The sequence below is a fragment of the Colletes gigas genome, unplaced genomic scaffold (assembly GCF_013123115.1).
Source record: "Colletes gigas isolate AHSC1104 unplaced genomic scaffold, ASM1312311v1 Colletes_gigas_Sc00012, whole genome shotgun sequence".
Classification (NCBI taxonomy): Eukaryota; Metazoa; Arthropoda; class Insecta; order Hymenoptera; family Colletidae; genus Colletes; species Colletes gigas.
In genome coordinates, this window is record NW_025106641.1 from 7,248,362 (window position 1) to 7,268,807 (window position 20,446).

Consider the following 20,446-nt stretch of genomic DNA (forward strand, 5'->3'; position numbering starts at 1 on the left):
GTCTGTATTGGTCTGAATTTAACAATGGCGGATATTACTGCGTCGTAGCGTTGTCTTGTTTGAGGTTAGGTGTCATAAAAATATAGGGCAGGGTGTTCTGTGTAAAATGATATAATAAATGCATATAAATTAACAATGGATAAGTATTCTCATAGGAGAGACTATGAGAGGTCAAGAAAAGACTATAAAGATCACGAAAGATATAAAGACAGAATTTCACGTAGGGTTACTGACAGTGATTATGAAAGTCGGTCCAGAAGTTCAAAATCAAGGCATAAACACTCCAAAAGTTCTAATGAAAAGTATAAAAAGTCCAGGCATAGAGAATCCTCCGATTCATACGAATCTCACAAAAAATCTTCGAAACGTAAAAACAAAAAGAGGTAAGGGACATTAAATATTTTTGAGGTTATATATTACTAATCTTCTATTTTTTAATTTCAGATCATCGTCGTCGTCGTCAGTGTCTTCTTCAAATTCAAGCGAATCTAGTACCTCATCCTCGTCTGATTCTTCCTCAGATTCTACAAAGCTTTTAGAGAAACTTCAAAAGCAACGTCAGAAACAAATTGAAGACAAGAAACGTCAAAAAGAACTAATGAAAGCAACAGAAACTCCGGAAGAAAAGAGATTACGTCGCTTAAAGAAGAAAGAAGCTAAAGAACGTAAACGTAAAGAAAGAATGGGTTGGGATAACGATTACTTACATTATACGAATACAGATAATCCGTTCGGCGATGGAAATTTGCTGTCCACGTTTGTATGGTCTAAGAAACTTGAAAAGGAAGGTTTACTAGGTGTTAGTAGAGAAGCATTAGAAATTAGAAATAGGCATAAACAAGAGGAGAATAAAAGAGAGTTAGAGAAAGTTAAGAAAAGGAGACAGGAAAGAGAATTAGAAAGGCAACAGAGGGAAGAAGAAATGACATTGTTGCAAAGAGGAAAAGAAGCTGCCCAGTTGGAACAATGGGCAAGGCAAGAAGACCAATTTCATTTAGAGCAAGCAAGATTAAGGTCTCGTATTAGAATACAGGATGGTCGCGCGAAACCAATCGATCTTCTAGCAAAATATATCAGCGCGGAAGAAGAAGTCGATGCTGTAGAAATGCACGAACCTTATACTTATTTACGCGGATTGCACGTGAAAGATTTAGAAGATCTTATCGAAGATATTAAAGTTTACAAAGAATTGGAACGCGGCAAAAACTTAGATTATTGGAACGATATTACTGTAATAGTTGAAGATGAATTACATAAATTGAGAAAATTAGAAAGATCAGAGTATGAAGTGGCTGTTGGTAGAAGAGAAGGAATACACGAATCAGTAGCTAAAGATGTAACTGCTATTTTCAAAGGAAAAACGGCAGCACAATTGGAAGCTTTACAGCTACAAATTGAAGCAAAAATTACAGGGAAGCCTGAAGGTGTTGACATAGGATATTGGGAAAGTCTTTTGTCGCAGTTAAAAGCGCATATGGCTAGAGCACGGTTGAGAGATCGACATCAAGAGAATTTGCGGAAAAAGTTGGAAGTCTTGATCGCCGAACAAGGCGTGGCTAGAACGGAGAATGAACCTGAGACTTCGCAAGCGCACAATGAAGCAACTGGTGAACAGTCGGAGAAACCAGATGAACCGTCTACCAATACAGCTACGGAGAAAAGCGAAGATAGTCAATCGGACGACGATCAAGAAGTTACTAACGCGGCTGACGACCTATTGTCTGAATCTTTCTGTGAATATGAATCGGGAGGATATTCTCCAAAATATATACTTTATTCTCAACTTGAGCCAGGAACTCTAGTCACTTTAGAAGAAGATGATAATCAGAGATTAGAGTATGCGAGAAATCAAGTGCTTAGTACTGGACGAAAAATTCAGAACGTAATGACCGCGGAAGAGCAAGCTATGCACAGAGAAGCACGTAAAAATATGGGTTCCGACGAGGCACAATTCAGCGTTGAATCGTCTTTAGAGGCGCAGATTTATTTGTGGTCTGACAAGTATAGACCCAGGAAACCAAGATATTTCAATCGCGTGCATACTGGTTTTGAGTGGAATAAATATAATCAAACGCATTACGACATGGACAATCCACCACCGAAAATTGTCCAAGGTTACAAATTTAACATATTTTATCCGGATCTGATCGACAAAAACACAACGCCCGAGTACTTTTTGGTAAGACAAATTTAAAATTAATTATATTAATATGTAACGGTTTAAAAGTATGTTATTAATAAATATTTATTTAATTCTCAGACGCCTTGCTCCGATAACAAAGACTTTGCAATATTGCGATTTCACGCTGGACCGCCTTACGAAGATATCGCATTTAAGATCGTTAACAGGGAATGGGAATACTCGTATAAACGTGGATTTAGATGCCAGTTCCATAACAACATTTTTCAGTTATGGTTTCACTTCAAACGTTATCGATATCGTCGATAATATTATGGTACTGTGTACATTACGTATTTTTATAAACGCGTTTATAAATATATTAACTATTATTTTACTTGTATAGCGACGGTTCAAACTAAACAACCATATTTTTAACAATGTGTTTAAATAAAATTGCGCAATTTGTAGACGTAAACGCGCGAAAGTTTACTTTCTAAGTTAAACGTACCCACATGTGTGAAAATAATAAGACCATCGAGATCATTATGAAACCGGAAGTACTCGACTTTTCACTTTACCACCTGCATAAACATGAAACATAAAATCTATGACGAATTTGTTGGTATCAGTGGTATACTTTCAAGTAAATATGTTTAAATAATTTTACTTTCGTTTGATTATAATAAAACTTGAATGTATCGTAAGGAAATATTTGTTTTAGCATTTGTTTTTGGCATTGTTCTCTGTAAGAAGTTTATTTCCTGCGGTAATTCGTGACACAGTCCCCCCATTCAAAAATGTCTGACGCCGTAATACGCTTCCGTGATGACGAAACGGTATATAAACGGGGCTACGATATAGTTGTTTAATAGTAGTTGTTGGATCGATTTCGTGGCCACCTGTATTCTTCACACAGTCGACCACAATGAGAAAGGTAAAAGCTACATGTAGCCAATGGCAAGGTAAACCGAAGCTCAGTGCACCGGGTGTTTCGCCGATAAAGGGCTTACGCGTTTCAAATCGTGTTTCTTCCTACAAAACTCGCGCCAAGTAAAATCGATAGTGTGATTTTCGTCGATCGAAAGGAGCAAAATACACATTATTTTTAATAATCCCCGCAAATCGGTCGAAATAACAGTTTGCATTTGTATCTTGCATAAGTGCTCGACGAAGGAAAGGTCATGCGGATGTATATTTTATTTCGGACAGTCGTGACCTTACGTGTGTAACTTTGTACTTACGATAATTAATCGCTTGTGTATTTAGTGGTCATAATCTAATTGACGGTACATAAATTAAAAAATTATTGAATCGTAAAGTGTAACAAATGAATATTTAATAAAAAAACGTAACCGAATTGTCATCGCACGAACTAAAGGGAATCGGAAATGAAGCAGTTTCGAGAGAAGCTAAATTCAGTGAGCTGTCAGCGACAAGGAACAGTTCGAAAGTTATAGGAAAATCCGTCTGTTTAATGTGATAACCACAAATGTTGGAAAATCAATTCGTACTGATAACGGATCGAGGAAACGATGAAATTTAAGCGTATTTGACGGTTAAACGGATCTGTCACGTTTTATTCATTTCCGAATACAGTAAACGTAATCCGTGGAAAGATCTACTATGAAATTTTGAGAGTACCGAATAGTTTTCGAAATGTAAAATCGTCGTCTTTGTAGCAGTGGCACGGGGAATCGTTAGGATAAACGTTTTGTATCGTTTACTGGGCCCTATTTCCAAATTTTACACAACAAATTCTTACAACCACGGCGTGTGTCGCAAAAATCATGAAATGGAAAAAGGAACCGACAGAGATCCTGTCCGAGAAAACGTTTCTAGTTATCACGGAAGATCTGGACATATTGGAAAGTAAGTTATTATTCTTCGAATAACAAATAAAAAATACGGCGGGAGCGTTAGGTAAATTAACATATTTGTATACAACAATGAGTCCAATAGTATAATGTGCAATAATAGTTGGGATGACTAGAATAGTGTAGAGTATTAAATGAACAGATAAAGTAAATTGGGAGGGGGGTTGTTAAATTTATAATAACGTAATTGCGGCAATTATAGTCTGTAGACGGTAGCCATTTTCAAATGTAAAAGGTAGTACGAACGAAATATTCGAGTTATCAAATGCATCCTGTAAACAATAAATAAATATTCAGAAAGGGGTAAACATCGAGGAAAGTCGAAGACGCCAGACACTGGCACTTGGCCGCCAAAGTTGAAACGTGGAGTATCTCTTTACAATAACCTGGAGCGACCGAAGACCGCGAATCTCGAGAAACCGAGCGTTCTGGACCCGAATCTCGTCGACAAACTGGACATGTCTCTGCTGAGCAAAGAGTTGTTCAGCGATTCTATGACGTTGCATCGCCATTCGAAAACGATCAGTGGGGGAACGTCGTCGTTCCCTTCGTCGTCAAGGTGTCGCGAGGACGTCACTGTCAACGGACAACAACAGAGGCCAGCGTCAAACTGTGCACCAACAACGTGGTACCACGGCTTGACATCGACGCGACACAAACGACGGACGTTCGAGCAGATTCTGGACGGGAGATTCGGTCACGTCGACGTTTACGCGGAGTCGCCGAGGATGCAGAAACAGGCGCGGATCGTTGGCCAGGATGCCGCCGCGACGAAGAAGAGCATCGATAATCGGAAACTGGACGATAACAACAACGGGTTCGTGCCTACCTTGATTCGCAAATTTATAAACAATCCGCAATTTCACAGATTTACAAACCTAAGAATTCCTAGTTTTATAAATTCGCAGATTCAAGAGATTAAAATATGTAACTTTATGAATGCAAGGAATTGGATAATTCTGAAGGTTTTCTTTGTAAATTAAACAAACTTGACTCTCTATTAAATTAGAAACGGCACGATTGGCTACAAAGTGCCGTCCCTGTCTACGCTGAAGAAGAAGAGCTCAAGACCGATGATACAGAATGATCTTGAGGTGTTTACATCCACTTCCACGAGAAGCGCGCCGGAACCGTGCAAAAGTTGCGGCACGCCGAATCAACCGGAACGATTTCACAGTCATCCGAAGATCAGTCAGCAAAAGATGAAAGACAGCCCCGCGAATTCGAAGACGAAAACCCCGATACCGAAATCCGTTCAGAAGCCAGTCGCCCTGCACTTCCGTAGCGACAAGAATAAGAACAAAATCGAGGAGGTGGACGTTCAGGAAGCGAAGTCGAAATCGGATAGTTCGCAATCGTGCAGACCGTCCTCGGCGCCGGCTAAAAAGGGACCAAGGACCGTCACTTGTTACATCTGTGGCCGCGAATTCGGCACCGCCAGCTTTCCCATTCACGAGCCCAAGTGTATGCAAGTAAGTAAACAATTCAGTCGAAAGATTCTTGCAACAAATATCGTTTGCAGCGTATAAAAAAAAGGTCAGATCAGGCATTCAGAAAGGATCACAAAAGTATTGAAAAGGGCAGCAAATTTGATACAATAAAAGCACATTTTTTTTCAGAAAGCAAAATTGAGATTGCACTGCAGAGAAATAAATTAAATATCGAGGATAAAAACAACTCACGGGACGAAAATAATTCGTACAGGATAGATTCTAATTTTATATTGAACTTGAACTGCGTTATTCATACACTCCGATGGTGTTGAGCGCGATGGATATGTATATTATTGAATTTCCTTGTCTGGAAACATGCAATACGTCAAGGCCCTTTGTTGAATCGATACGGATATACGTGCACCACGTATATCGTTGGAGTTGATATCGAAAACGTTTACGTGCATATGAACCGGCACTTCGTACTATCTCGTCGTGGTTGAGCACTGTACGAGGTGATCAATGCTATGTAATTTACACGCGAATCGCAGTTCATATACACTCGGTTCGATACTTCCTCGCACAATGCCAACGGTCGTATTCATATTCGCGAAACGAACATTAATTACGGTCGTTATGCTATTTTGCCACGAATTGGATGCATCGTAAGCCAAAAGGCCTAATTTCATCAATAGTTTAATAAGAATTTTCATCATAGTCTTAATTTCTTTGAGAATTCTGTTTATTTTTCATCGATAATGCACAGAGTTGTTACTCGAATATTAACGAATATCGTACTCGCAGAAGTGGGAGCGAGAAAATAACTCTTTGCCCGCGAACCAAAGACGCCCGCCACCTCAAAGGCCCGACTCCGCGATCGATCGATCGAAATGGAACGCAGCGGCATGGGAAGAAAGTCAGGTATCTTCCTGTTATGTGAACGTCTCTTCAAACATGTAAATCGCGTCTATAGCCTTACGTGACCAAGGGCAGTACATTTCAACCAATTTCTTATCTTCGCGTAATATTTTACTCGCGCTCGTGTAATCGTCACAGCCAGAATCATTTGCATTGTCTAGCACTTCCGTATTCGCTGATATAGACGAATGTATTCCAATAAGAATGAGTCACTCCGCTAAGTTCATCGGAGCTGACGGAGACCTCTCCTATATTGGCGATGATGTAATGGAATTATGAAATACCACGGGTGAATTCGAACAACGATGCATAATGGACTCGAATGCATACGTACGTATATGCATTTGGGTCGAATATTCGAGCCAGACGCGCGGAAAAAAAATAATTGGCAGTCAACTGGACGAATGGTTGCTTTTACCACCCTAATTTCGTTACATATCTCCTCATCAAACCCTTTTGTACACGTATACCGAGCTAGTTCGTTGGAAATGGTAAATCGTTGTCGTAACCATTTCATTGATTACCATCACGACATGATTAAATAGTCAGGAGAAAGCCATTTCCTCAACGTTGCTCTTTTCTGCTTGTAGAGTTTATTCCTGATAGAAATTGGTATAACGATGCCATAGGAACAACTCTGACGTCTTTACTTTATCTCTATACCTATAAAAATGATATCTGTATAATAGCTATGCTCTTCAATGATCGAAATTTCTACAAATACAGCGATAGCGTACGCGTTAAGCCAAAGTACAAAAGTTTCTATACGCAGAAATTTATCTTGAGCGATTGCAAACAAGATATCTCGCAATGACTGGTGCAACCGAGAGTATGATTCTACGTGGAGAAATTAAACGTAAACGAGCTTGTTCGTAATATTCAGAGGTGTTAATGATACTAAGCGTGTACAATGAACTTTGCCCGGTTTACTTCTAAACGCGAAGTTGCGTGCAGAGCGATGTGCAAAGTTCAGATTTACCATTTGAACCATTTAGAAGCGAATTTGATTCCGCGTTTTGGATTCATTATTACACGTCGAGTCCAGCTCTTTTTAGTTGCATCATTCGTTGCAAGATCTCGCGTACGATCACGAGTTCTTTTCAATGCGTAGTTGTTATACGACTCTTTGAAGTTCACCCTTGCACGTTTCGCACGCATACGCAAAAATACAAATAGGAATAACAAGTAGGAACTTACGAGGTCTCCGGTTCCGTACAGAGAACATGTCACGCACTATAATCCCCCGTGCCCTATCGTGTTCAAGGTGCTGGCCCACATTTATCACGCACATTTACCTCCATAATACCAACGGCATGTTTGATCTAAAAACTAAGAACCGCATTGCGACTCATTAAATTCGACATTAAAGAGGAACTTTACCTTCGACTTCATCTTTTCGCTTTAAGCTGATCGATCTCGGCCGGCTAGATACGATCATAATGATCATTTGTACATTTTTAATACGCCATTGTTCAGTTTTAGCCGAGGGGAACAAAAATATTGAATCGACGTTAGTTTAATTATTATTAGTTTTTATATTTGTTATTATGTTCGATTGTATAATTACCGGGGTAAATGATCCAACGAGAATACTACCTGTTACTCTTACCGTCAACTTGTTGCTAAGTGATCATCTCTTCCGCTCATTAACGCAATACAACGAACATGGTTCGCGTGCAAGAATCGAGGTTCTACTGTAAGCCAAGATAGACTCTCATTCAAAAACTTTGTTACTTGTAGTTTATACATATAACATTATAAGTAGAGTGTGAATGTAATACGACCATATTGAAATCATTTATTAACTTAACTAACCGACGATTAATCTGTCAACCGGGATGTTACAACGACAAACGAGTTAACTTGCCCATAGCGAATGCAAATTTTAATTTATTTTTAATACAAATTTGCGAGTTAGCTAGTTTTAACCGGTTAACAGATTAACGCGAACTCGAAACACAGAACGAGATAATTGTTCGAAATTATACTCTTCCAGGCGCAATTGGTCCCGTGTTCCAAATGTGGAAGAACGTTCCTTCCGGAACGGCTGCCGATACATCAGAAAAGTTGCAAAGCTCCGCCAAAGGTGAACCAGCTGCATGAAATTCGCTATTTGAATCGATAGAACGTCGATTATTCGGATAAATGCAATACTTCGGAGAAACAAAATTAATAACGCTATTTGATGAAAGTTTTGACATAATATTTGATTACTCGTATTGCGAGCATTTAGTAATCGGGAAAGGTTATCGCGCGAGGTTGGTCAGTGCATCATTGATTAATTCTGAAATCAATTCTAATTACGGTATAATACGAATTAAATTTCTGCGGAGACTTTCTTTTCAATTTTATAATTATTGTCCGAGTAAGCGATGTTCGATCGTACGCTGTTGCGTAAAAATAAGTTCAACGTTCGATCGACAGAATCCTGAGACGGAGAGGTCGGAAAACTCTGTTCCGGAAAAGCCAGCGAGCACGTCGCGATCCGGACCGCCGACGATCGCATGCCAGAGTTGTGGCAGAAACTTTGGCACGAAAAGTATTAAGATACACGAACCTCAGTGCATAAAACGATCTCAAATCGAGAACGATAGGCAACCGCGAAGAAAAGACTCGACCGCCCAGCGGAAGTTGGGGTCGACGAGCGTGCAAGAAATCTCAGTCAGCCCAACAGGGGTGAGTCGCGTTGGAAAGCATGCTTATATCCTCCAGTTTGTGTGAGGCCATTTCCGCTATGTAAATTCTCGTTGATTCTCGTACTTAACCCAGACCTTTGAACTTTATCCAACGATATGATCATAGGGCGATATAAATTTTATTGATTATTGATAACCACGAATAAATAACTGTGCCGTTTGTACCCGAGTGTCGTTGATTTGGGGGATGGAGCGAATAGTTTGCGGGACAGTCATTTGGAGGCGATTGGTTTTAGGAGCAACAGAAGAAGACGGTTACATGCTACATATGTGGCAGAGATTTTGGATCCACTAGCATAGCTATTCACGAGCCACAGTGTCTGAAAAAGTGGCACGTGGAGAACGAGAAATTGCCATCTGGCGAAAGAAGAAAAGAGCCGCAGAGGCCCGAGGTTATCTACACTTGTAAGTCGATATCTTTTTCTGCTTTAAAGAAGTTTGAGAGAAACAATGAGGACGCGTCAGTAACGTCGGACAATTCCGATTTAATTGACGCCGCAAGTTCGACGACCTTCGTGATCGATTTACTGGAATAGTTTCGTTCGACATACTTTCGATTTAAAATGCGAACGCGATATTGCCGGTTTCGCAGGAAATTAAATATTGGTCGCAATGGCCCCGCGGTCAACCAATGAACTTACGGTCAGCGTGATTATATCGATCAGAGGGTGATACCCTTGCAAACCGAAACCGGCGATCCCGTGAATCTGTCAAGTTGTTGAAATAATATTTTAGCGTAATTCTAAATAAACTGTTAATTAATAATTCGTGATTTCAACCAATCGTTTGTAATCTAAAAAAAAATATACATATAATGTGGAATTAATATATATAAGTTCTTCTTTGAATTTTATTTTTAAATATTTACGAACGTAATTGATACACAGGTGATCCAGGAACAGGAAATATGGTAGTAGATGTGATGGCAATGGCTGAGGCTAACTGGAAATCGCACTTGAATCAATTGGTTCCGTGCAAATATTGCGGGAGGACTTTTAATCCTGACCGCGTGAGCGTCCACGAACGGAGCTGTAAGGGGAATCATTGAAATTACATTGCTCAAAAGAATTATAGCCGGGCTGACCCTCTAATTATTCTGAGCAGTGTAAATAAACAGTGTGATTTTTATATCCTTCTATCGTAAAGTTGCAAATGCACACGTACACGTATATTTCGAAAGATGTGAAATTCGTTACACGCGATGGTATTCCTTATACATTGAAGAATTTACCATCTAATTTGTCGCGACTGAACTTTACATGTAATGCAAATAATTTCATCAAACTTTCTCATAAATATGTAGATTTATTTGTGTTTCTTTCCAACAGCTTTCTATAATGTTTACACTTTTAATAAGTAAGATAATTTCACAGTATAATGTGTACATAGAGAACGAATGTAATGTACGTTGCACGAACACTAGTCTCCTTAAAAATGAGTTTTACAAGAAAACGCACAACCCGTTACTATTTTCATAGTCATCGTAAAATCGTATTTAACGTGTCTTTTGTACAACCGTCTGTGTACAACAGACATAGAGTTGTGATTGTTATATCAGCGTAATATTTTGTATAAGTACATTGTCGCCTACCAAAAAATATTAAAACAACGTTTAGAGATAAATGTATCTATTTCTAATCAGTGTTCATTTCGTAACCTTCCCATTTTATCTTACAATTAATCTCTAGCGTGCCCCCTCTTCCTCCGCTATGCTGCAATTAAAAGAGATATCGATATTTTTTTATACCAAATATTTAGCGTTTAAAATAATAGTGCACGCGTAAGGTAATGAACTGCAACTTATACAATCATTGTTCTCGATAGATTTCATTTTAATATTCGTTGTGTACGCAATACCATTATTTAACATAAAAAGAAACGACAAAGGAGGTGAATCATTTTTTTTGTTCATTTTTCAATTTGAACCGTTTAGATGGCAGCACCGCACACAACAGTTGGTACAATACAATACCAACTAGATTATAACGGGATTGCATTTAAAATCGCACACAATCACCTGCAACCTGCGTGCGCAATTCAGCCACGTGGTAGGGATCACGAAATTCCAATTGGTCCTGTGCACGACACGAAATACGCGTGACAACGGGTGCCCTCTATCGTGCACGAAACGTTCGTCCCTTTCACGAAACTCGTGTTCTTTCCTAGGGAGTCCGCCATTGTTGGTGCACGTATATTTCTGACCAGGCCAACGGAAATCGGACAACATCCAAAATGGTACGTATGATCATTGCAAATTATCACGAACGTGTAGTCCCGTGCGGTGTGTGGAGTGCAGAGTTGCGAATATTTTTGAAGACCGAGCGTCACCTGGGTTCGGGAAAATTCAAAAAACTGGCGGATTACTTGGGATTGCGCAACTCCTTTCGAGGACGAATTTCGAGGCTTGCGATGGATATTGCCGGGGCAAAGACCTTTGACGGGTCTGCGAATATTCCGGCGGAAAATTCCTGACAATTTTACGTCGTGTGGGTTCAATGTTGTCGATGTTCGGAGTTCAAATATGTTTAGCCTCTCATTTGGGAGGCAACGTGTCATGGAGCTTTTGCAGGGCTCTTAATGCGAATCAGCATGCCCTCGGAACATCGTGAACCGTTGTAAAAAGCTTTTGACAATCCTTTGTACGTTGGAGATGTTACGGAATGGATCCACGATCATTATTTAACAGAAAAATACATCGTGTACTTCGCACGGTGTATGGTAGAGAATGAGGAAGTTGTAAAGTTCTAGGGTCAGGAATTATTCCAGTACGAAAACGTACGGACGCTGTGCGAAGAAAAATGTCCACATGGAAAGATGCTATTTCCTTTTGTTGTAAATTAATAAGATATACGTGTCCGTAGTATTTATCAAGATTTGCGAAGCTTTAATTCCAATATGGTCAGTATTAAGATTACTAAACTTTTTTTTTTTTATACAAATAAAAATTTTTTTACGAGTTTAAGTTTCCCTATTCTGGAGAAATGTTAAGTGTGCACAACATATCATTGAATTGATGTTGAATTTTTGTGAAGTTTTTAATTATTACCACACATTGTTTTGACTTTGTGCAAGTTTTGTGATAATATTATGTGTAATGTAATCAAATTGTTTAATACAACAGATCCAAATTATTGTATCTTTCCTGGTATATTTTTTATGACTAAATTTATATAAATATATCCTGTATTAATAAAAATGCTTTTTGTTTCAGGTGAACTTCACAGTGGACGAGATACGTACCATGATGGACAAAAAGAAAAACATCAGAAATATGTCTGTCATTGCACACGTCGATCATGGAAAGTCAACTTTGACAGACTCCCTTGTGTCCAAAGCCGGTATTATTGCCGGCGCCAAAGCTGGTGAAACCCGCTTCACAGATACTCGAAAGGATGAACAAGAACGTTGTATTACAATTAAATCCACGTGAGTTTATTTTGCATACTTCCGATTAAGTTTGGTAATTCTTATTCACCTTTTTATAGTTAATATTTTTAATTTTTTTACAGGGCCATCTCTATGTTCTTTGCCCTCGATGAAAAAGATTTAGTTTTTATCACAAATCCCGATCAGCGCGACAAAGATGAAAAGGGTTTCTTGATCAATCTCATTGATTCACCTGGTCACGTAGATTTCTCTAGTGAAGTAACAGCTGCTCTCCGTGTAACTGATGGAGCTCTTGTGGTCGTCGATTGTGTATCTGGTACATATTTTACAACTATTTTCATTAACCCTTTGGTAGCTTATAGACACATATATGCGCCCATAGCAGTCAAAGGGTTAAAACTTCCTTCCAGCATAAAAAGTGTTACTCTGTAGTATATCAGTCGGTTAATCTGGCTAATACACTGTGACAGTGCTGACTGTGCATTAATGGAAGGAGATTAATAGCAGCTGTGTTTAAACGCTGTTTGTGGACCTCTATCTTTATGTCCGTTACTAACATGCTACGATACAGTTGCTACAATTTTACCCTATGTTTTTGTCGTAATTTCAACGCAGTCTTTTCTTTTTAAGGTGTCTGCGTACAAACGGAAACTGTACTTCGTCAAGCTATTGCCGAACGTATCAAACCTGTGTTGTTCATGAACAAAATGGACAGAGCACTGTTAGAACTTCAACTTGCTAGCGAAGATCTCTATCAGACTTTTCAACGTATCGTTGAAAACGTTAACGTTATTATTGCTACGTATTCGGATGACGATGGCCCTATGGGTGAAGTGAGAGTAAGTAGATAATTCTTTCTTTCTTTCTACATAAATGTTCTTGTTACGCTAACTCGGTACTTCTCGTAAATAGGTAGACCCTAGCAAAGGATCCGTAGGTTTTGGTTCCGGTCTTCACGGTTGGGCGTTTACGTTAAAACAATTTTCCGAAATGTACGCCGAAAAATTCAAAATTGATGTTGTGAAACTTATGAACAGATTATGGGGAGAGTCGTTCTTCAACGCTAAAACCAAGAAATGGAGCAAACAGAAGGAAACGGACAACAAACGATCATTTTGCATGTATGTTTTAGATCCAATTTACAAGGTACGTTTTAAATAAATTGTTGTTACATCAATCCACTCTTAACTTATTATAAATAATACCGATATAAATTTCATTTACAGGTATTCGATTGTATTATGAATTACAAAAAAGACGAAGCGGATAACTTGCTAAAAAAATTAGGAATTGTTTTGAAACCAGAAGACAAAGATAAGGATGGTAAAGCACTCCTTAAGGTAAGAAGATATTTCATTTGAACGCGAGAAATCGAACATAACCTTAATATTTCTTAAAAATGTACATGATGAGTGTTAATGTTTTTTTCTGACACCTCTACTGAAATTTATTGATTAATCATTAAAGTAAATTCTGATGCTAAGCGAATTCTAATTGCAACTTAATTAGTCAGTGCATTGTTATACATTATTTTCCTTTTTATGTGTTAGGTTGTCATGAGAACGTGGTTGCCTGCTGGTGAAGCTTTACTTCAGATGATTGCCATCCATTTGCCATCTCCAGTCACTGCTCAAAAATACCGTATGGAAATGTTATATGAAGGTCCACTCGACGATGAAGCTGCCATTGGTATTAAGGTATTTATATCTTCAGTATTTCTGAAGCACGGCACTAATCGAGGCTTATTACGTATGATGATATTATACACAGACCTGTACTGAAATATATGATAGATATTATAACTTTTTACTGACCAGCATTTTGCGTTTAGATTTGATGTGTATATATCGTAATTAGCATGTTTGTATCAATCAACATGTTATTTTACAGAACTGTGATCCAAATGGGCCACTTATGATGTACGTTTCGAAAATGGTACCAACTTCCGATAAAGGTCGTTTCTATGCTTTCGGTCGTGTATTCTCCGGAAAAGTATGCACTGGCATGAAAGCACGTATCATGGGCCCGAACTTCCAACCCGGCAAAAAGGAAGACCTTTATGAAAAAGCTATTCAGCGTACAATTTTGATGATGGGTCGTTATGTTGAGGCGATTGAAGATGTGCCTTCCGGTTAATAATTTTATATTAAATATTTATTTAACTGCAAATTCAACATTAAGAATACTTAGAACAGCTGTAATATGTTCCGATCCTACATAAATAATTAAATGATGAATGTTCTCACAGACCTGTACTGATAGTTCTTGAAAGACAATAGAACGGCCAACTGACACAATTAATATTTACAAACTATTCTTTATAGTTTATAAATATTGTTACTGATTCGTTTATTATTTAATACAGGTAATATTTGCGGACTTGTTGGTGTTGATCAATACTTAGTAAAAACTGGCACTATTACCACGTTTAAGGATGCGCACAACATGAAAGTTATGAAGTTCTCGGTCTCCCCTGTAGTGCGTGTCGCTGTTGAACCTAAAAATCCAGCAGATTTGCCCAAATTGGTCGAAGGTGCGTTAATAAATCTATTTAATCGAATATTATGGTTCGTAAAATTTAATAATTAAGGATGAAACTTCATATAGAGCATTGGGTTATGATAAACCGTGATTTTGATTGAAATCTGAATATTATAATGATTTGAAATAATATTTCGTGTGCGACATATGGATGTTGCTTTATAATACAATGCTTATATACAGGACTTAAACGTTTGGCTAAATCTGATCCTATGGTACAATGTATCATCGAAGAATCTGGAGAGCACATTATTGCTGGCGCTGGTGAACTCCATCTTGAAATCTGTTTGAAAGATTTGGAAGAAGATCATGCTTGTGTGCCCATCAAGAAATCTGATCCCGTTGTTTCTTACAGAGAAACGATTTCGGAACAATCGAATCAAATGTGTCTTTCAAAATCACCCAATAAACACAATCGTTTGTTCATGATGGCATGCCCCATGCCAGATGGTCTTGCTGAAGATATCGACAATGTATATTTCATTTGCTTATGAATATATAAATGTTGTGTTTTTGGTTTTACGCGTCATTTACAAATTTTATAGGGTGACGTTAACCCAAGGGATGATTTCAAAGTGCGTGCTCGTTATTTGAACGAAAAGTACGATTACGATGTAACTGAAGCTAGGAAGATCTGGTGCTTCGGGCCCGATGGAACTGGACCCAACATTCTCGTAGATTGTTCAAAAGGAGTACAATATCTTAATGAAATTAGAGATTCTGTTATAGCTGGATTCCAATGGGCCACGAAAGAGGTACAATATAATCCGAAGAAATGTTTTTGAGGTTATGATGCGTATCTGTGCGCGCGCGCGCGCTTCTATGCGCTGTTACTCTTAATTTTTATCGCGATTGTAGGGTGTACTTTCGGAAGAGAATTTGAGAGGTGTACGTTTCAACATCCACGACGTGACACTACATGCTGATGCTATTCACAGAGGCGGTGGTCAAATTATTCCTACCACAAGACGTTGCCTTTACGCTTGTCTCCTCACTGCGTCTCCCCGATTAATGGAGCCAGTTTACTTATGCGAAATTCAGGTAAACTGAGCTTGGTAATTTAATTTCTGAATACATCGCTTAAATGGCATGATTCTTTTAGTGTCCAGAAATAGCGGTTGGTGGTATCTACGGAGTCCTTAACCGCAGAAGAGGTCATGTATTCGAAGAGCAGCAAGTTGCTGGTACACCCATGTTCGTAGTTAAAGCATACCTTCCAGTAAACGAGTCCTTTGGTTTTACCGCGGACTTGCGTTCCAATACCGGAGGACAAGCTTTCCCACAGTGTGTATTCGATCATTGGCAGATATTGCCGGGTGACCCAACGGAACCTACCTCCAGACCTTACGTAGTTGTGCAGGTAAATGTTCTTTTTTTTTTATAGCATTCGAGAAAATAGCCACGATCATAACTGATGATAATGGATAAATACGAGTACATTATCATTTTTAATCTCGTGGAAGAGGAAATTGTTTTTTGTTTTGGTATTCCAGTGGCATATCCTGGTTTGTCTGAATAGGGAAACGGACAGATACTCTCTTCGATATTCCGTGTATGCATACGTTTAACGACTGCTAATTTGTAATTATTTTTATTTTCACAGGAAACGCGTAAGAGGAAGGGATTGAAAGCAGGTCTCCCAGATTTGAACGCATACCTTGACAAATTGTAACCATAGATTCGCGCGCACCATATTTAAATATCTATTTAAATATTGTAATTCAATTAATATCGCTCGAGCCGTATACAGCCACGTCGGTTTATTATGAACTTTGTTTTGCGCAAAGAACCGTGAGAAATACACGATTATAAATATGGAAAAAGATAATAAATTGTAATTATAACGGAAACTTTGTATGCTAGCGCAGGGGAGGAATATTTTGTACATTTATTTAACTAAGTACGCCACGTTATCGAGACCTAGTGGCTTTACGTTTTTAGCATATCAGAATCAGATAAAGACTCAATTGTTTTTATTGAGGCAACATGTTTGCCCATTTTCGTATATATAAAAGGAAAATAAGAAAAATTGTGATTTTTTACATTGCTTTCTTACTACAATTAGCCTGTTACTTTTTTTGTTAACGTTCTTAAATGATTGGACGAATTCCGAAGTTACTAATAATAAAAAAAAAAAGGATCACAGCAATGTATTCATATTGAAAGAAAATACGTCAGAAAATTAAAGGTGAAATTAAGAAACAGACTGTCTCTTTATTGAAGTGATTTGTTAAAAATACCCAAGGTGCCTACATACATATCGGCAAGCAGAAAATAATTTACCATGTTCGGTATATCAAATTTATTTTTTTATATATATATTTTGATTTCATTATTTTTTTTTTTTTGTTTGTACATATTACAAGATATAATTAAAATGCACTTTTCAATTTATGAATAGTAATTTAGTTAAGAAGTCACATTTATTGAAACTTAAATAAATTCATAAATTTCAATATTGCATCGAAATAGTGTTAGAACTACTGGACTACGAAATGAATCTTGATACATTTTTTTTATGTATATTATAAATTAGTAAAATTGTATTTACAAAAACGCAACGCATTGATAAATTGCGTTGACATATCTTCCATAAGAATTTACACGGGATTAATTGTATTCTTGTAAATTCCAGCCAACGATTGAACCGCTAAAAGTATAAGGTCCCTTCTAGAAACTCCCGTAAGCGCATGGTGCCATTCATTGTGAGAAACCTACAGACATTTTTTTTATTCCTCAAGCTTATCGTAATTGTATATTTTATCGTTTGAAACTAACCTGTAAATTGCTTGCCATTAAGCTACCAACGGTAACCGATAATCCAGACCATTTAAGATTATAATTTTCAGGTGTACCATCCTGCGCCATTATTACTATCTGACTTGGCACTGGCGTCATTTGAGTGAATGTTTGTAAGTTCACATTGTTTTTAGGATCGTTGAGGAGTATCACTCCCAAGTCGTACCATTTATCTTCGCCGACTTCCAGTAAAAAATTTTCCACAGCAATTATAGGTATGTCTTTTGGTAAGGTTGGAATATTTCGTGCGGAATTAATTCTCTCTTCTGCGCCTTTTACTCCGGCGGCAAAACCAACTGGTTGAGCAGCAACGGCCGAACTATCAACGGGCACGCCACTGTAAAAATAACCAAATATTTGTTATTACTTATTGTGTATATATCACTACTTAACACGGTCACGACAGGCCGAATCACCGGCGGTACATTGTACTAGAACAAGTTCAGGCCCGTCGCGAACATGTTAATGCAGCCTTTCTCAAACCTCATCTAGAAACTATATAAATTTGTTCGATAAATTAATACTTTATTTATATTTATGGAGCTTAGGTTTGAGAAACACTGAACTACTGTATATATTATTTCTTACATCACTGTTGCTTTTCCAAAGACTGTTTGAAAAGCCTGACGTACAGGACTTATTTTCACGTCTTTATCCGAAGCAACCACAATCTCTACATCACCGCCAGAATCTGAAATGTACATTTTTAACAGAGTTCGTGTGTACTCTTGCACATTAACTAACATGTTGCAGAGCCACTGTTCACACGCGAACGCTATACAACTTATATTTAATTTCTGAAACATTCATTTCCATAGTAATACGTTTGTGTTTTCAATGCTATAGTTTATAATATATCGTTTTATATCGTTAGACATTTCTTTTATAAAGTTATATATAGGTACAATGTTATGTTTGATTAAAAAATCTACTTTTAATGTTGCTTAAGTCACAAGACTAAATCATCAATCCCTGCACTTCCAATGCAAGCAATGAAACTGACATGTCCTTTGTATCTGTGTATGAACTAGTTTCTTATATGATAAATCTGCATCACCAATACACTTATATAAGAACTCCACAAATTAGATCACTGCATGAATAAAATATGAACTAAACATTTCTTTTTTATCAATAACATTCAATACTTTGTACTGTAAATGACAGTTGAGACGGTGCTCAATAGTGCAGCTCAATGAATGAAGTTTGCCCAACAGTTCATCCAAAAATAACATGGTACATATATATACTCCCCTCAGTTATGATGCAATAACATAAATTACACACACAGTGGCACACATTTGTGAATAACATTTATGAAGCAGAGTATTAGTAAGATAAACATATTTATAAATAGAAAAAAATATATTTTGTCTTGCATTTTTACTTTCATGCATGGATTAGTAACTTTCTTACTTACAAATGAACTCACGCATCTGGGGATCTAACGTTGTGATCATGGTGGTAACACTATTCTTTGCTTTCTCTGCAACTTTGCTTAAAACATTACTGTTCACTACTGTCTCTTTAACCCATGATAGTAAACCACCTCCAACCATTCCCAAATCCTGTATTGGGCTCTCTGTTTGCGCTACGGTTTGTACATTTTGTATGGACGGAGCAGCGGTAATGGCTGGAGCCACTTGATATGTTTCTTGCTGTAAAGGCTTAGATTGAACAATAGTATTTAACATTGATTTATTAGGCTCGTGTTTCTTCTGCACAGGTGGTTCCACATTATGGGAAGGTTTGTCTGACAACAGGGACCCTGAGTTTGAAACAAAGCTAGGCAATGCACTAGGTGGTGCTACATTTGATAATAAATTCCCTGTAGACATTGATGCACCTAATGGCATTAACATAGATGTAGACGAGGATAAGCTGCTAAGAGAATCTGAAAATTATATTGTCTTTATTATTATTTACAACAAATTAACCGCATTGCAACGAAATGTCGATGAGTCATGCTTTTGATCAAAGAATTATTTTCATTCTAGCCATAGAATTAAATTTATCGTATTTAGTGAACTACTTTTTTTTTTTTTAAATCATTATCGATGGTTTGCAATGTGCTTTTTATATTGTAGGATACATTCCCGAATTCGTTTCTTAGTACGCTGTTCGTGTTTAAAAGACGTTGTTTCTTTTCATTCTTGCGTATTTTATAATTAAATTTATTCCCATTACATAAAGAATTGCGAGATATTATACGCAAATTCTCGATTCGTAAGGATATTTGACAGATACGCAGGTGTTTATGTTTCCCTTCAGTCTCACCTGTATACATGATTTCTCCAGATGCGGAGGATTCGTCCGCCTTCCTTTCAACGAATTCGAACGTGGATTCCCCATTGGAATCGTCGGTCATTGCTGGTTAACTTTTCTAAATTTACACGTAAAATGTCCAAAACTGTATTGTGAATTTTCTATATGCAACTGTGCATACACAAGACAATCCTTTTACTATATATAATTTCAAGATTCTAGTGACTAACTTCACGATTAAAGGTATCACTTGAAGATAGAACCTAATCGTGACACGTAGTCTCCCGTTACTTTGAATTGTTTATTATGATTTGCTATTTACATTACATAGCAAGGAATAAATTACGTAATTTAAAAATCAATACGTTTAAGGATAGAGTAGTCGATGTTTGCATCGGCTATAATTTTTGT

At 37.6% G+C, this 20,446-nt stretch overlaps 3 protein-coding genes across 4 annotated transcripts; 2 read left to right on the forward strand and 1 right to left on the reverse strand.

Moving 5' to 3' along the window:
• Nucleotides 1-22: 22 nt before the first annotated feature.
• LOC122398876 (cactin) lies at nt 23-10,656 on the forward strand. The gene is made up of 9 exons (XM_043399135.1): nt 23-383; nt 445-2,179; nt 4,353-4,813; nt 5,006-5,468; nt 6,234-6,350; nt 8,344-8,433; nt 8,772-9,023; nt 9,280-9,448; nt 9,931-10,656. Exons 1-9 carry the CDS (start codon nt 136-138, stop codon nt 10,089-10,091), a joined length of 3,696 nt encoding a protein of 1,231 aa, XP_043255070.1. The 5' UTR covers nt 23-135; the 3' UTR covers nt 10,092-10,656.
• A 469-nt stretch (nt 10,657-11,125) lies between these two features.
• On the forward strand, nt 11,126-17,175 carry LOC122398718 (translation elongation factor 2). The gene is made up of 14 exons (XM_043398835.1): nt 11,126-11,278; nt 12,255-12,469; nt 12,553-12,746; nt 13,061-13,269; nt 13,343-13,576; nt 13,657-13,770; nt 13,981-14,127; nt 14,321-14,561; nt 14,796-14,963; nt 15,155-15,444; nt 15,517-15,726; nt 15,830-16,012; nt 16,074-16,331; nt 16,575-17,175. Exons 1-14 carry the CDS (start codon nt 11,276-11,278, stop codon nt 16,641-16,643), a joined length of 2,535 nt encoding a protein of 844 aa, XP_043254770.1. The 5' UTR covers nt 11,126-11,275; the 3' UTR covers nt 16,644-17,175.
• Nucleotides 17,176-17,389: 214 nt separating this feature from the next.
• Nucleotides 17,390-20,259, reverse strand: LOC122398791 (protein PRRC1-like). Of its 2 annotated transcripts, none has more exons than XM_043398986.1 (5): nt 20,048-20,259; nt 19,203-19,664; nt 18,359-18,461; nt 17,750-18,107; nt 17,390-17,685 (listed from the first exon to the last, which is right to left on the reverse strand). In XM_043398986.1, the coding sequence occupies exons 1-5, from the start codon at nt 20,136-20,138 to the stop codon at nt 17,572-17,574; spliced, it is 1,128 nt and encodes a 375-aa protein (XP_043254921.1). In that variant the 5' UTR covers nt 20,139-20,259; the 3' UTR covers nt 17,390-17,571. The 2 variants fall into 2 exon arrangements, with proteins under 2 accessions (XP_043254921.1, XP_043254919.1); XM_043398984.1 differs by having other exon boundaries at nt 17,391-17,685; nt 19,191-19,664; nt 20,048-20,258.
• Between the last annotated feature and the right edge of the window lie 187 nt (nt 20,260-20,446).